Source organism: Colossoma macropomum, unplaced genomic scaffold (assembly GCF_904425465.1).
Source record: "Colossoma macropomum unplaced genomic scaffold, Colossoma_macropomum, whole genome shotgun sequence".
NCBI classification, from domain to species: domain Eukaryota; kingdom Metazoa; phylum Chordata; class Actinopteri; order Characiformes; family Serrasalmidae; genus Colossoma; species Colossoma macropomum.
Window position 1 is genome coordinate 9,816,571 of NW_023494787.1, and position 18,170 is coordinate 9,834,740.

The 18,170-nt window shown below is 37.2% G+C and overlaps 1 protein-coding gene across 1 annotated transcript; it reads left to right on the forward strand.

Annotated features, from left to right (window-relative positions):
• Positions 1–1,491: 1,491 nt before the first annotated feature.
• Positions 1,492–17,303, forward strand: LOC118805337 (ectonucleotide pyrophosphatase/phosphodiesterase family member 7-like). The gene is made up of 7 exons (XM_036566063.1): positions 1,492–1,754; positions 3,765–3,892; positions 9,576–9,721; positions 10,690–11,322; positions 12,520–12,754; positions 14,975–15,104; positions 16,799–17,303. The coding sequence occupies exons 1-7, from the start codon at positions 1,630–1,632 to the stop codon at positions 16,851–16,853; spliced, it is 1,452 nt and encodes a 483-aa protein (XP_036421956.1). The 5' UTR covers positions 1,492–1,629; the 3' UTR covers positions 16,854–17,303.
• The last annotated feature ends 867 nt before the right edge of the window (positions 17,304–18,170 follow it).

Here is an 18,170-nt window from a genome sequence, read left to right on the forward strand (position 1 = left end):
TTTTGCAGTTTATTTTACATATATGAACTGTATATGGACTGGAGTGTGACTAGTATGCTTTGAAACTTTAACAATGTTTGCATACTACATCAAACTCTTTTATTTGAAAAAGGTGAGGAAAATTCAGTTTTCCATGATATGGGCCCTTTAATGTGATCATGCAACAAGAAATAATGAACAAATACAAAATTAACTGATGTCGAACACTTCTATTCATTCAAAACTAATATGATAAAAAATGCATTTAATGTATTTAGTAAATACACAGCAACAATTTAACAGCTTATTTCTTATTACATGGCATACACATTGCGCACAGACACAGCAGACAACACCAGAAGAAAAATGTGAACATGATTCTGATAAGAGTGAGAGATGATGAACAGTCTTTTATCTTCTCCTTGCTTAGACAGTTGCCTTGAACTTCTTTCAGGTACAAAAAGGAGAGAGACTCATCTGTGCCTTGTCAGCAGATACAATGGACATTGATAAGGCTACATTATCAAACAGGCAATTAACACTTAAATAGATATAATAAAGCACCTGCAAACTTCCATAAAACAATACAATAAATTTTATTATAGCGCTACACTCTTAAAAAAGATGGTTCTTCAAGGGTTCTTTAGTAAAGAAAATGGTTCTATATAGAACCATAAACACTCAAAAAACCTTTGGCACCTTTAAAGGTTACTTTGCATCATACAAGAGTTCTTCAGATTGATGGAAAATGTGCATGAATGTGCTATGAATGGTTCTGTAAGAACGTTTTTGAAAAGGGCTTGATATCGTAACAGTATATAGAAGAATCCTTTTGGGTGCTGTATAGAACCCTTTTCAAAAAGGGTCTGTATAGGACCATCTACAGCACATTCTCCATCAATCTGAAGAATGCTTTCATGATGCAAAGAAACCTTTAAACATGCAAAGGGCTCTTTGAGTGTTCATGCTATTATAGAACAGTTTATTGTTACTAAAGAACCTTTAAAGAACTTTTTAAAGAGTGTACTCATGAGTATTTTCTGGCACATGTGGATATATTTTACTGTGTTTCTGCAGGCGACCTAGTAGTGTAGTTCAGCTAGCAGATATCTATGTTTGTAAATCATTCACAGAAACAAAACAATATAAAAAAAAAACTAAATCAGATGGACAAACAGATCCATGGAATAAGAACCAGACCTCTCTGTTTTTGCTGGAGTCACTTCAGTACTTCAGTTCTCTGAGAGAGGAATGTTGAATCAGACTGGCTACGTTTTCAAGTGAAAATGTTAGTTCTTCAACACTGGCATGGATAGATGGTCTGGGATCAGTTCATTAAGGCATGTTTGCGCTGTAGCTTACTTTGCTGAGACAACACCTCTCTAATCAAAAACATATGATCAGATAAGATAACCAGAGCAAACTTTGCTCATTAGCCATTAAGAAAGAAAATGAGCGAGAGAGAGAGAGATGTGTGTGTGTGTGTGTGTGTGTGTGTGTGTGTGTGGAGCGGGGTGAATGGATAGTTCTTGAAGGGAAGCAGTGAGGGAACATCTCCACCAGGCAGGTGAAGAAAGAAGCTGGACAAGTCAGAAAAGTTTGATCAATACTAAGATCACTGGACGCTGAAAGCAGGTTGACTGTAAAGATATGGTCATGCTGTGGGCAGTGTGTGTGTTCCTATGTGTGTGTGCACGCTCTCTAGCTGTGCCCGTGGCTGGACCTCGCATTTCAAGCCGGAGTAAAGTGCTACTGGTCTCTTTTGACGGGTTCAGGTGAGATATCGTCTAACGATTGCTGTATCATGCACTTTTTTACCAGCACAGTCCTTATTAACTTTACATTCATTAGGGGTGGGAATCTCTAGGAACCTTACAATTCGATTATGATTCAGAGGGCTGTGATGTGATTATAAAACGATTATCGATGCATCTTGATGCATCTTTTTTCTATGCAGGATTTCTATTTTCTCAGTGTGTGAGGACTTGGTACTTTGAAAGCAAAGTATTTGTAATGATCTATAATGAATTTATTTCCAATATGTTTTATTAATAAAACAAATGGAAGTGATGTGGCGAGTGAACTAGACGATTCTCATTCACTGCTCTTGTTTAGAGCACATGAGACGCTGCCACTCATCTGTGATAAAATGCGCTGTTACTGTGACATAAATTCTATGGCACTGGGTGTCCACGAATCACGTTACAGCTATTCTACCCGTTTTCTACAATGATTCCATAACTTCGGTTTTGGTCTCGTTGTAGAGAGTGTGGGGGGTGGCTGTGTCAGTAAAATATGTTCGAGATGGGACGCTGTATCTCGGCTCCAAAGTGTGCAACACAGCGTGAAAGCCCTGATTCTCAAAGACTGAGAATGGATGCAAATCCTTGGTAATAAACGTTGCGATAGAGTTAGTAATTCACTTCGTCCTTTCTGAGTTGGGTGGAAGCTTTGACATTGCTTGCTCGATGGTCCTCTGGTTGGCAGCAACTACAACCAGACAGAAAACCCGTGGACACGTAATATGGTTTCTAATGTTTGTCGTTTCCAAAATATTTTAGTTTAGTGTGACACAACTTGCAAATAATATGGCCCTTGTCTGGGTTCTAACACTGCTAATTCACCACGCTATAACCCTGAAGGTTGGTGTGCAGACTGCAGGTCACATAGCAACACATAGTCTCACCTAGCTAGTAGCCAATGAAAAGGCAAAGAGAGGGATTTAAGACAAACATTTGGTGACGAATGGACTTATTTGCATTTATAAGAACCGCAGTTGGTTTCCTAGTATGTTAAATCTGCAACGAGAAACTGTCAAACACTAAAAATTTGCGAAGATTAAGTCAGCTTCTCTTTCAAATTCTCCTGTTCCACCTTAAATAGTGCCGCATTTACGTGCTGGCGCCTCAGGCAGAATTTAAGGTGGAACGGGTAAATTCAAATGAGAAGCTGGAGAATAAAAAGCTGACTTCAGCCTCGTAAAACAGTGGAACGTTGAGAGACAATTTACAAGAAACTGTTCTACTTTTGAAGAAAAGTGTCCTGGCGGAGATGGGAAGAAAGTTTGATTTTTGTTGAAAGGACAAAATGTCTCTTCTTAACATTTGGGTTGTTGTCTCCTGACCTAACCTGGCTTACTGACTGTCCGGGCGCTGCACTTCTGCCCTTCCAAGTCCTGCCTTTTGCGTTCCGTCAACATTACTTTATGAATCTCATGTAAAATCATAGGTTTATTAAATCCATCTGCACATATGGACACCTTACTGTACATATTGCACTTTCTGTAGCCCCTATTGCGCATCTTGCACATCTGGACACTCCACACCTAGACACTTTATTTCAGTACCAATATATGCACATATTTATTCAGTATTGTCATTATATGCCGTTACCTGTGCCTCCTTGTACAGTCATTATTGCACTGCCTTTTTCATCTCAGGTAGATCTAATTCCAGATTGTTGTATATTTCTATTTGTATATGTACCTGTAGATAGGATTTTTTAATATTTATTCTCCCTTTTATATTTCATCCTTATTATTATTACTGTACTGTGGTGTGTGACTGCTACTGGCTGCTAAATTTCCTTTGGGATCAATAAAATATCTATCTATTTATCTATCTATCTATCTATCTATCTATCTATCTATCTATCTATCCATCCATCCATCCATCCATCTATTAATATATTTGTGAATCGATTCAGAATCATTCACGTCCGCATCGCGATGCATCTAAGAATGGACCCCCCCACCCCCACCCCTAATATTCATACTGATTTTTCAGGTGGGACTACGACAGGGATGTGGACACTCCCCATCTGGACGCTATGGCCCGAGATGGGGTGAAAGCCCCATATGTGACCCCTGCCTTCTTCACCATGACCAGTCCTACTCACTTTACCATTCTGACAGGTAAGAACACAACACCCACATAGCCGCCCCCCTCTGACCATCATCACATACAAAACCTACTTTTCCAGCTAATTCTCAGTACTAACATTCATCTCACCACCACCACAAAGTTTTGGCCATCAGATAACGAAGGCTAACGTTTATCACTTAGAACTGTCACATAACCTAATAAATTAGCTCAGGGTTCTACAGTAGGTGCTTGCATTTGCTCTTTCTGTTTTAAGAAATTTGCACAGAACTTTGATGACCTACCACTTTAATAGGCATAATTCATTGTGTGTGAATACAAATAGCTGATTATTTCATGCCACTGGAAGAATCAAGTGCTACTCTTTTGACAGGGCATGATGCAAAAATGAGCCTGTCACAGGAAGCCCAATTAACCAGCTAAAAAAGAAACTCACATAGCTGTCAAGTCACATGATTCATTTAAGAACTGCTAGTAAGAGACTTCCGTTTGTTGCTTTTGCTGCAGTCTCACAACATGCAGTGAAATCTCACAGGTTTTCAAACTCTCAAAAATGTTTGTTACACTGTGTGCTTTGCTACACAGTGTCCTCACCAGGACAGAAACCAAGCTCAAATGAACATTTTTAACACATTGTGCGGAGTTATTAGCTCATACCAATAGCACCAGCAAATGATGAAATATGATGAAATTAAGCATTATATTCAAACAGGCTATCAAAATAGTTGCTTACTAAAATCAACCAGCAGCTAAACGTCCCTCTTATACAACAGAAAAGTCTCCCAAATGGAGCCTTAAATGTGACTGCATTCAGAACTTAATAGTAAGGCACAATGAGTTTTGTAGATTTCGTAGGCATGCTGAAATAAATGCAGCCCTACAGGCTGTTTTTATATTAAAATGCAGTAGAAATCAGGCTACACACTCACACTTGACTCATTTCAGTGAGTTAGATCAATTGGCTCAGAGCACCAATAAGAGCAGAGTCATTTGGTTCCCAAATGCCTCTTCATTCATTATTTTAAATTCACAAATTAGCCAAGTTATTAGGTATTATTAAATATAAAGTCTTAATGTAGTCTTTCTAATTAAAATGTTATAACACTTATATATGTTAGAAAAGACTTTTTTAATCATTGTGGAACTATCAAGATGTTTCAGTAAGACATTGCTGTCCAGCAAACAGGCTTATAGCACAAACAAGTAAGAACTGCTGGAACAAAGACATACTTAAAAGGCAGAAACAGATTAAATTAAAAAAAAAAAATACACATAGTTCCTGATTTTATTCAGGTAATCCTTGGACAATGTAGGAAAATAAAAATAAAAAAAAACTGTCTGACTGATATAAATAAATGGAGAATAAATATTTTAAAAAAGATCATTTCATGTGTCTACTTGTATATTTCAAATCAGCAGCACTAGTGTTCCTTGGCAAAAACTACCATAGAACCCTTCAGAGCCAGTTCACAGGCTAAGAGCTGTCACCTCAGAACCCATTATCAAAAATACCACACTACCCCCACAGCAGGTTAATTTCTACAGAAACATTCATTCTTTGCTGTCATCATGCTCATGTATATGCCCACAATATTTTGTGAAAATGTATTAGTGCTAATCTCACATACAGCCTGTGCCAATGTCTCCAGTGATGGGGAGTCGACTCCCAAAGAGTTGCTTCTTTGACTCCAGTTCACCTGGGAGTCGAGGTCAACTCTTGGCTAACAACAATGAGAGTTCAAATGCTTGGAGTCGACTTCAATTCCACAGATTTCTGCGTACTTAAATCATTTAGATGTAAACAAAGTTATTCAGAGTTCTTTGGTATAAAATAGTCATTTGTAGAGAAACGTATCAATTTGGATTTGTTAACAATGGAGATAGGGACCAGGGGTCACAATCTCTACAACATAATTATAACTATTTTATTTTGTGTCCAAAATGACTAGCAAACCTAGCAAATGTATGTGTTTTTTAATGCAACATTTATTTTGGTAAAATAGTTATAAACCTAAAAAAACAGGTTTTCATAAATGACTATATTGCTTTATAATGCCCTGCATGTACATCTCCACCATGAATTCATTAAAAAAAGTTTTAGTCCAACACCACTGTAAAACAATGTCTCAGTTTGTTCATGTAGTAATGTTCTGTGAGGGAACTTTAAGAGGCATTAAAATCTTCAGAAGTCTGGTTCCTAGAACCATCACTATGAACAGCTCTGACTCTGTAAATTTCTCTAGAATAGATAATTTCAATTAAACCACTCTGAATAATGTTTACATCTTGACCATTTCATTATAGAGAAATTTTGAAAAAGTGGTGGAATTCTCCTTTAAAGACAGCTAACAAGAGTACTAAAGTGTAAAGTTCTTGTATGTTTTCTCTGCTGAAACGACATTAAGAGAGCTCATGCTTGTTTGAGGCATTTGCTATGTGCCAGTATTAACTGTTTAATAAACATAAAAAGTGAACTAATCTGGTCTATAGCAGGGTGGGATATTTCACTATTGCGCATGCATTGCTTCCTTTTGTAACAGAGTGCCTCAATTACACCGCTGTTTACTCTAGCAGTTTCTAAGTAGGTTAAAGCATGCAAATGCTGTGCCATTAGCATTCATCTTATCACTAACCTTGGCCTTCACTTGAACTCCTGCTTGCTCATCTGAATGATGATCTCCTGTTTACTGAGCTAAATCATATTCATTTGAACTTTCTCTTATCCTGCATTTTAACCTTCATCTAAAATCAAGTTGAATATAGATTAGACAAAACACAATTACCATCATAAAAGTCAAAGTTTAGTTGCTCACATGAGGAAGAAATAACTGCATAACCAATCAGGAGATAAATTTCATGAGTCATGAAACAGTGATTACCAACTGCTAATGTTAAACACAAATATATTACCAAAAGTTACAGAATGTACCACCGGAATGAGTTTGACAGTTATGTTCTTACAATGAGACCAATAATCTTAAAGGGCCCATTTCATTTAAAACCTTGCTTTTTAAATAAAATGTAATGTTATGTAAACATTGTTAAAGTTTCAGAAACATATAGTTCACTCCCCAGTCCATACAGTCTATATGCGGCTACTAAGCTGCATAAACAGGTCATTTTGAATTCACTGTTTTTGTAATGTCACAAAAACAAACACATTTACACATATCATCTCATTCAGCCTACAGCAGGTTAGCTCTACTCATTCATGGTGAAGTTGTAAGAATTGTTTCAGCCTGGACTGCTTTTAGAATCAGGCACAATATAGGAAACCAATCAGAACAGAGATCATTTACATACACTATATTGCCAAAAATATTCACTCACCCATCCAAATCATTAAATTCAGGTGTTCCAATCACTTCCATGGCCACAGGTGTATAAAACCAAGCACCTAGGCATGCAGACTGCTTCTACAAACATTTGTGAAAGAATAGGTCGCTCTCAGGAGCTCAGTGAATTCCAGCGTGGTACTGTGATAGGATGCCACCTGTACAACAAGTCCAGTCATGAAATTTCCTCGCTACTAAATATTCCACAGTCAACTGTCAGTGGTATTATAACAAAGTGGAAGCGATTGGAAACAACAGCAACTCAGCCACGAAGTGGTCGGCCACGTAAAATGACAGAGCAGGGTCAGCGGATGCTGAGGCGCATAGTGCGGAGAGGTCGCCAACTTTCTGCAGAGTCAATCGCTACAGACCTCCAAACTTCATGTGGTCTTCAGATCAGCTCAAGAACAGTGCGTAGAGAGCTTCATGGAATCAGTTTCCATGGCCGAGCAGCTGCAATCAAGCCTTACATCACCAAGCACAATGCAAAGCGTCAAATGCAGTGGTGTAAAGCGCCGCTACTGGACTCTAGAGCAGTGGAGACGTGTTCTCTGAAGTGACGAATCACACTTCTCCGTCTGGCAATCCGATGGGCAAGTCTGGGTTTGGCGGTTGCCAGGAGAACGGTACTTGTCTGACTGCACTGTGCCAAGTGTAAATTTTGGTGGAGGGGGATTATGGTGTGGGGTTGTTTTTCAGGAGTTGGGCTCGGCCCCTTAGTTCCAGTGAAAGGAACTCTTAATGCTTCAGCAGACCAAGAGATTTTGGACAATTTCATGCTCCCAACTTTGTGGGAACAGTTTGGGGATGGCCCCTTCCTGTTCCAACATGACTGCGCACCAGTGCAAAAGGAAGGTCCATAAAGACATGGATGAGCGAGTTTGGTGTGGAAGAACTTGACTGGCCTGCCCAGAGTCCTGACCTCAACCTGATAGAACACCTTTGGGATGAATTAGAGCGGAGACTGTGAGCCAGACTGTCTCGTCCAACATCAGTGTCTGACCTCACAAATGCTCTTCTGGAAGAATAGTAAAAAATTCCCATAAACACACTCCTAAACCTTGTGGAAAGCCTTCCCAGAAGAGTTGAAGCTGTTATAGTTGCAAAGGGTGGGCTGACATCATATTAAACCCTGTGGATTAAGAATGGGATGTCACTCAAGTTCATAAGCGTGTGAAGGCAGACAAGCCAATACTTTTGGCAATATAGTGTATGTCTGTCTTTAAGGCACAGTAATATAAGCAGCTTACTTAAAATTAAAGGATAAAGGGAAGTTGGACAATAGTGATTTAGAAATTGATTATGACTGTTTTTGGTACATAAAACCACACAAATATTGTAAGTGGAAAAAAAATTGAATACAAGAAGAATGCAGGTTATGGGCCCTTTTTTTTTAGTTTTTAGTGTGGTATATGGTACATATTGGTACATATGGGCTTTATACAGATGTTGGTTTCCAGGGTTATAGCCAGTGTGTGAAAATACCTCCAGGTATTCGGGGGGTCCCATGTTGGCTCAATAATCCAGTGTTGGCTGGAAGCTCACTCACCATAGCGGCGCTGTTGCTAGCTTCAGGGGCAAAAAAATATTTGGTTTAACAATTCTTCTTCTGGAAATGCTCTTTTGTAGTTTGGTAATGTACTTTTCTACACATTAAGTGAGATCTCACACATCTCCTCTAGTGTCTTTGGTTTCAGAAATGAGTAACAATTCACTTCCACCAAAATCTTGGGAAATTGGGCAAGTTTTCAGATTTACATATATGTTACGGCATATCATAAAGACGTTTAGAGGTATCCAGGGCATAGTTACAATTGCTAGGCTGTGAAGGACCAATTGGGTGAACCAATTTGCTACAGCACCACCCTGAGGCAGACCAGTGCTGCAGCTCTAGTTAGTCAAGAATGCCAGAAGCCAACAGAAGCTTTACTGATTGTGGGTGAAGCAAATAATGACAGCATAATGTCTTTATAAGTTATCATCTACAACCCCAAAAAATTTGGGACGCAGTGAAAAATGTAAATAAAAACAAAATGTAATGATGTGCAAATAATTAAAACCATATATTTATTTAAAAATAGTACAAAGACAACAAATCAAATATTGAAACTGAAAATGTTTATTGTTTTTTTTTTGTTTTTGTTTTTTTATTTTTATATATGCCCATTTTGAATTTGATGCCAACAATACATTCCAAAAAAGTTGGGATGTGGGCGTGTTTACCACTGTTTTTCATCACCTCTTCTTTTAACAGCACTTTGTAGGCGTTTGGGAACTGAGGAGACCGATTGCTGTAGTTTTGATGCTATAATACCTTGGTTACAGCATTGCAGTAGTTTCACAATGTGAATTATGACTGATACAGGCATTTATTCTGCAGGAAAATACATTGAAAATCATGGGGTGATCCATAACATGTGGTTCAACACCACCACCTCTGAGAAGAAGTCATACTACCAGACCCAGTTTGTGAATGATTGGTGGGACAATGGCAGTGTTCCCATCTGGATCACTGCTCAAAGACAGGTATCAACACCTTGCACTTCTGTAGCATTTAGCAGAAAACTATGATTAAGATGATTTATCTGGGGTGGAATATTTAGAAGTATCACTTTTCTAATCAGTTATTTGCAAGAGACTAAAACATTGCTTAGCTGGTTGGTTAACAAACATACTTCTAGTATTGGAGTTTCCTTTGTGGGTTTCGGCTGCATTATTCTGCATTATGATGTCTCTATTTGAAAGATTAGCTTTGAGTTGTTGTTAGCCATCAAAGCTGTAATTTGACAAAAAATCAAATGTACACAATCAAATGTACCCCAACTATTGTCAATCAGCCAAGACGCTGGTGTCTAAAGTTTCCCTTTTAGTTTTGCACTGGAGTTTTGAAGCTAATATAGCTAAGAAGTAAAGCTCATGTACACCAATTAGCATAGTACTAACTGTACGCTTGAATCGTCACAAACCAAAAATAAAGCAGGCTTCAACTTTTCTACTACTGTTTTTAGCTATATGACATACTTTTGACTATTTGTAAAAAACAATAGTATTTCATACAGTGCCACAGCACTGTCAGAAAAACAGGTGGAATTTTCCTTCTGGGTACAAACCTCAAAATTGGACCATAAGGTCTAATTGTGTATCTTAATTTAATATCTTCAATGAATGGTTCTGAAAAATATTCTATTTACCGAATTTTCCACTAACCCCAAATGCAGCTGATTAGCCAAGACATGTTTGGAGTGCAAATATTTCTTCTTTATTTAAGACCTGGAGCTACAAAGCTAACATTGCTAACAGACACTAGCACTCAATAGTCACCGGGTCATAACTCCCCCAAATGGCCCAAAGAGTTTCTGTAAAAATACATCCCCAAAACTTCTCTCAACCTGCTAAAACCACATTCAGGATTTCATTACAGTCAGTGCAGACTAATTTAAATAAACATGTGCAAACAATGCTACATGACATCACTATGCTGTTCTTATACTCAGGGTCTCCGGGCCGGTTCCTTTCACTTCCCTGGCACAGCCTCCACCTATCAGGGAGAGAGTGCCGAAGTGAGCGAGGTGGAGCCGTGGTTCTACAATTATAGCAATGAGACAGCCTGGCGTGAGAATGTGGACAAGGTGATGGGCAGCTGGTTTCGTGAGAAAGACCTAGACTTTGTGTCAATGTACTTTGGTGAACCAGACAGCACGGGTCACAGGTATGGGCCGGACTCTCCAGAGAGAAGAGAGATGGTGAAACAGGTGGACCGAACTGTTGGCTACCTGCGCAACTCAGCCGCACGCAATGGCCTTACAGACCACCTCAACATCATCATCACCGCTGACCATGGTATGACCACGATTTACCGTAACGGGCTGGTGGAGGAAATCATCCTTTCTAAGATTCCAGGGTTCTCTTTCCAAGACCTGGTCTTCCACCTGGTGGATTACGGGCCCACGGGCATGCTCCTGCCCAAAGAAGGGAGGCTGGAGAAGGTGTATAATGCCCTGAAGGGCGCTCATCCACACCTCCATGTCTACATGAAAGAAGAAATGCCCTCCAGGCTGCACTTCGCCAACAATGCCCGCATATTACCCATCATCCTCTGGTCTGACATAGGATATGTCATTAATGGGGTAAGTTCAAAAACAACAGAATTTATTGCGATTTAACTTTGTGGAGAATTGGCATACAGTTGGGTTTACAATTTAGTAGTGGGCAATATACCAGTTCATTCAGTATACTGGTTGATTTCTTTTGAGGATTTGAGTTCATTAGCATTTTACCTAATCATGAAGGTTAAAAGCAATATTGACAGTTGTCTTTGAAAAAAAATAACTTTTTAAAGTATATGATATGTTATATTTACTTCAGTTGTTTAGTAAGGTTCTGGGACATCCCAGAATAATACAAATGTTACCCTGCAAAAATAGGTTTACTTAAAACTAAGTCAGGAGGAAAAACATGCTGAATATTGTGTGTTTTTGACAAATTTTGACAGAGTTCTCTTTGAACGTTCTTTTAAAACACTCGCAATCACTTATGTGAACTTACATGTGTTATGTGACTCTAGTGGGTAGGAATTGATAACACACACACACACACACACACACACACACACACACACACATTTTCTAAGCCGCTTATCCTTCTGGGTCACGGGGGTGCTGGAGCCTATCCCAGCAGTCATTGGGTGGAAGGCACGAAGGAATTGATAAGGCCTGGACAGGAGGAATTGATAACAACTATCTTAAATAAATTCAACCAATAACTGCCCATTAGGCTTCTTTTTATCCCATCTAAATGTAATCTGTAAGAGTTTCATCCTAAAATTATGTATATCCATTTGTACAAATGTTGGACATAACAGGTGTTTTCCTTCCCTAATAAAGGTGGTGTTAATCATAATATAGCAATATAATAGACATTCTTGTGTGTGTTAGGCTCACTCTCAACATATTTCATAAAAAAAGAAAATTCTTGAAAGTAGTCTATAATGTGCTTCGGGAACAAAACCCTGTATAAATTGTGCAAAAAATAAATTATTCTTTATATTTTTGTCCTGCTTCTGTCATTTTTTGACATTAAAGCAAATAAACAGTCAGACTTAAACCCGTGGATACAGAATGTAAATTGAAAGTAAATGTACTTCATTGTGTAACTCACTATGTAAGTGTGTAATTAATTTTAATAGCTTAGTTAATTAATAGTAATAACTATTACATTTTGGGTTGTGTACCATGTCAAATGACATTTCTGTAAAGATCAAGATCTTACAGATTTTTTCCCCTGCTCTTATCTACATGGCTGTCTTTCTCTTTATTTGCTGAAAGTACTTCCCAGTACAGTTCAACAAAGGAGAGCACGGCTTTGACAATGAGAATTTGGACATGAAGCCATTCTTCAGGGCAGTCGGACCAGCCTTCCGTAAGAATCTGGTGGTGGAGCCCTTCGAGACGGTGAACATCTATCCACTGATGTGTCACCTGCTGGGCATTACACCTGAACCCAACGATGGCCACCTGGACGCCACTCGGGCCATGCTGATCTCCTCTGAGCCACCAGAGGGTGAGTTTCCTTCCTGAATCACTCACACTAGAAATGCCATGCTAATATTAAAAGTAATGACTCAAGGAAAACTGAAAATTTCTCAGTTTTTAAAAATAAAAGAGCTTGATGTGATATGTAAACATCAAAGTATCGAAGTATACCACTCTCTAATCCATATAGTAACTAGGTGGAAACTGCAAAAACTGCCAGAAATCAAAGTTTTGAATTCATCATGGTTGTGATGTCATGATTGAAGCAGTAAATCATGAGAGGTTGTGCATTACAGTGATGTTACCATTATTAAGGGGCGCAGTTGATAGGAATCACATGAAGCGGCAAACTACAATAAAATTAAATATACAATTTTAAGTCGGACTGCTGAGGGGGCCAGACAAGAAGATGCCTAATATGTGCATGCACAAGGAGTGTAGCTAGCCCTTAGTCGATAGAGGTAATGTACCTTAACTTAGCCTGGCAACTGCCAGTGATGTCTTGTCAGCTCTTTTTGGGCCAACTGAGCATGTTGAATTGGTATTAGCCAAGAGCGAGTTGCGGGAAACACATAGCATAAGCAACTTTAAGTGCAGAGTAGCAGAGTAGCAGAGTTTTGTCACTAGGAAAGGGCATTTGTTCTTCTAATGTTCAAATTTGTAAATGCAAAGTATTTGAATATTAACAAGAATACTATTTCTTTGTGACTTTTAATCTAAAACGCTGCACAAAGAGTTAATTAAACTAAGTGATGCAGAAGTAAACAGGAAGAGTAGCCCCATTTACTGCTATTTAGGGAGGTTTTAACGAATGGTAGCTAATACTGCATTCCCTGTTTAAACGGTCACTTAATTAGCCTTTTTTCCCACCCAGTGGACAGCTAATGGTTTTTTACTTTCACTTTATCTCACTGGATTGAGCTTATGAGATGGTGAGATGCTTTTTAAATTATGTGACATTGGCTATCTAAGACTGGTACAAATTTGTTTGGAGTTTAGAAATTATGCAGATGTAAAATAATGAGAATTGTGAGATTACTTTTCCCTGGAAGTGATAAATAAAGACACCCCATTACAGTTTGAGAGAAGTAGTAATTTGTCAAACTTGGTTGTAAGAATGCACATAATGCTACAGGCTTCATAATAATAACTCTGAACAAGTGTGGGGTTTCAGGGGTCATGTACTCACAACTGTGCCCCCCCTTACTTTTAAAATGACTGCGTCGCCCTGGCATTGTTTACCAAAAGTTGTAGAGGAGAGACTGTGCAGCCTGGCAGTCAGACAAAATGAGGCTTGTCTAGTCTGGTTTATATAATTACAATAAACAGCAAGGTAGTTTGTTAAAAATGGACTGTGGTTACCAAGAATCAGGGTTTGTTAGTAGCTCATGCATTAATAGAGTTAAATCGATGTGTGCGGTCATATGTGTTTTTATTTATTTATTTATTTATTTATTTTTTAAATGTGACTTAATAGCCAGTCTAGAACTATGTTTTAAAAAAGTCACTTTTTTAAAGGTGATAAACCAAGACTGCATTTTAAGGAAACATTTCAGAGTACCAATGTCCAACTCAGGCTCTATAACACTACTACTGCAGAATAAATGTGTTAACATTTGAATAAAAACTTTTAAAAAAACACATAAAAGGCCATTTTTATTCTGTTGATCCAGGTTTTGGGGAAATTTTATGCTAGATATTTTTGGATTGTTTAAGTGCTGCAACACTGAGGTGTTCACAAAAATGCGTATTGTTTATTGGTATTGCCAGAGATAAGTTTTCGGTCATGAGTGGGCAAATTATTATCAAAGTTAAAAATACATACTTGAGATATTTTGTGCATACACAGTGCAAAACATGGTGAATTGGTGAATAAATATGTTCCCTAGAACTCTTTTGGCTACCAGTATAAGCAGCTACTTTAAAACACACTGCAACCCTTTAGTTACATTCACAAACAACCAGAAACCTCTCATTGACTGTACCATGTGACCGGATTAGTAGAAAATGTGACTCAGACATTCAAAACATTCTTCAGAACTCTTGATTACAGGGTGTAATTTCTGACATTTAGCTTGTATTGAGACATGCACTAGTTCTTACTTTGTAAACAAGTGTTTCAGCATTAGAACAGCAATGAATTAGTTACACACTGTCAGCACAGTGACATCAGTCAGGGGCCAAATACAACACTGTAACTCACTGTTGTCTCTCTCTCACACTCTTCCTCTCTCTCTCTGTGTTGTAGACAAAACTGCTGTAGGTGATGTCCTCAATAGTCTATTCATCGGACTGGCTGCAGTGGCTGGCTTTTTGTTTATCGTGTTCGTTCTTATTGTGACCAGTAGCACCATCAAACGCAGAAGGAAAGAAAAGAGGTATAAAAAGATGTTTCCCTATGTAAAAGGAAGAACAGTGTAACATCAGATACTACAGTCTGTTTGTATATACAGTGCCAGTCATTTCATTCAAATACAGTGGTATGCAGAAGTTTGAACACCCCTGATCCTTTGAATTGCCTTTGTGTATGAAATGTGCTACAGGCATGGGCAAAGGTTGGGGTGCCCCTGCTCAAATGTCATGTGTTGTTGATTTTGATTATAATGAAAATAAGCTTCTACATATCTTATACAGGGAACATACTTCAATAGGGCATTCATTTTACTGTACAATTTCTATTTATTTGCTGATTTTAACATAGAAAAGATAAAACATAAAATATAAAGTGTGCCATAACTTTTGCACAGGCCACATTTTATGTTTCTTTTTTTTTCCCCAATATGTTAAATTTATTAAATAAGCAGTGATTGTCTGTCCTCTGTAGATGATGTGTACCTAGTTTCACTTAGAAAATCTGCAAATCATTTGACTGAGGCACCAAACTTTTGCTTAAGATTGTAGCACATATCATACACAAGAGCAATTCAAAGTGCTTTACATATATAAAATAAAAACAATGCTTATGGGCAACTTGTTCTGTTAAATTACTATTTGTATTCCAATTAACTCAGAGTTAGTTGAGCCTGGTAACCTACTTTTTAAGTTAAAACATCAAATATTTTTTATAGTGTAATATATACATTTTCTCCAAGTAAATCACTATGCACTTTGTGTGTGAGGTGATCTGATCTTTTCTGGCATCGCAGCCCTTATCGATGTGTTAATTGTTGAAACTCATATTGTGATAGCAATAAAAATACAATTTATTGTGTAGCCATATAATGGAAAATTGACTCTCCCTCACTGTTTTAAATAAAACAGTTTGATGTAGTATGTAATTGTACTTTTAACATGTACTCACAGTGTACTCATCACCTCACAGTCCTTACAGTCCACATATAGAAGCTAAACTGTATTTACATGCATCCTCCCATTCAGTCTAGGATCGTTTAGCCCCGCCCATTCACTTTGACGTTATAAGCATTATTTCAGCTTTTTGAATGAGACACAATACAGGACAGTCAATCAGAACAAGGATCATTTACATATCGTTGGTGTCCAATGAAAAACAAGTATCTCCAAAATTTTAACTTTACAGGAGAAGGCAAAAACACTCTTACCTTTCAATATAAGTCAATGCAAAGAGATTTTGTTCCAAGTGATTTTAAAGCATTTCTATTGGTCCAATTTTTACACAATGTAAAGGACAGCTGGTGAGTTGGAATGATGTAGAAAACTAAAATCAACAAAAATGGAGATACATGGTTTCCTTTGGACAGTGACGATATATTAGTTCTAAACTGTCTTGACTGTTTTTGGTACATAAACAAACACATTATAAAGTGACCTCAGAGGGAAACATAAAATACAAGAAAATTGTAGAATTTGCACACTTTAAATATTTTTAAATCTTGTTTCATGTTTTTTTTTGTATTGTTATAAAATGTGTTATATGTGTGTTGTGTTTCTTTGACTGGAAAAGAAAAAAAAGAATTTAGTCAAGATGCATCACTGCAATTGTGTCATTCCTGATACAGTTTTAATTAATTACACTAAAGAAGTGACTTGTTAGGTACATGGTTATAATAAGCTAATCACATATTTGTCATTTCTGTTCTTTTTTTACTGGCAGAGCTAGTGACTGGGAGAAAACCGAAGACTTTCCCACAAAAGAGGCTTCCTTTTAAGACTTTTAGTGGCTTCATGAACTGATGTCAGCATTCAATGGGATTTACAATACTTCTAGACAAGTCATCATCCTAAAATATATTGTAACACAATACAAACATACTGTTTAATGCCCTGCTGTAGCAGAAAAGACACAATAAAAACCAAGTTAAAAAATGATGAGCACTCCAAACCAAATACTAATGCGCATTCATACTGATGTCATTCATACTGGAATATATGCAATATTTCAAAACTGTTCAATTAAAACTATTTGCTATTTTAAGCATGTGTTTGTATGTTTGAATGTATATGATTTGTTGTGCAGTGTGTTTTATGTTTAGTTTTTTTTTTTTTAAATTATATGAGTTTTATTAGCTGGGGTGGGCTGTATAACAATATTTATCATTAAATGATGTCACTTTACATTACGGTAAGCTTTCTCGATTAAAGAACACTGACCAACTGACCACTGATAGTTTTTTTTTGTCTTTTCTAACTAATCAAACCTCAGAAAAATTATGCATATCATATATCCAGGAAATCTTGTGAGGTATAGTGATACATTTTTGCTAAATCACCCCTAAAATGGGCTATTATTATAAAATATATTACACATTGCTAGTTATTATTATTATTATTATTAGTAGTAGTAGTAGTAGTAGTAGTGGTGGTAGTATTACAACTATATAACTACATCTGTATTAATATAATGCAAATACACATATAGAGATGTATGCAAAAACACCCCTATAGAGATGTATGCAAAACACCCCCTGGTCAAATTACATGTTTTCTTGATTTTAGTGCACATTTCTATTTATTTGAGTTTATCATATTGGGATAAAATTAATACAGTCTGAACTATTGCAATGTGCCAACTATTGTTAATGTTATGCTATGCTAATGCTATTGCAAATGCTACGTTTTATGTTTTATTTTTACCCCAATGTTAAGATTCTGCATTAAACTGTGCAGAAGTGTGTTCTCTGTAAAGGATGATGCTTATATTCGAGGTCAACAAAACATATAATTTGACTGGGTGCCCAGTCTTTTATATTTTCATATGTTATATATTTGCCATATCGCCCACTCCTAATATTAGCCACTGTTATACAATTTTATATTACATCTGTCTGATTATTATATTGCTATTATTATTATTCGTACATAAGTACATGTGTATTTAATATAAATATACAACATGTAATAAATAACATTCATGTAATTTGTATTTTAGTGCGTTAACTATCAGCTAAAATATTTGGTCAAAAATAAGCTTCATTTAATCTTTTCTTACTTTATTTTATCAAATTCCCGGGAAAAGTACCCGGATC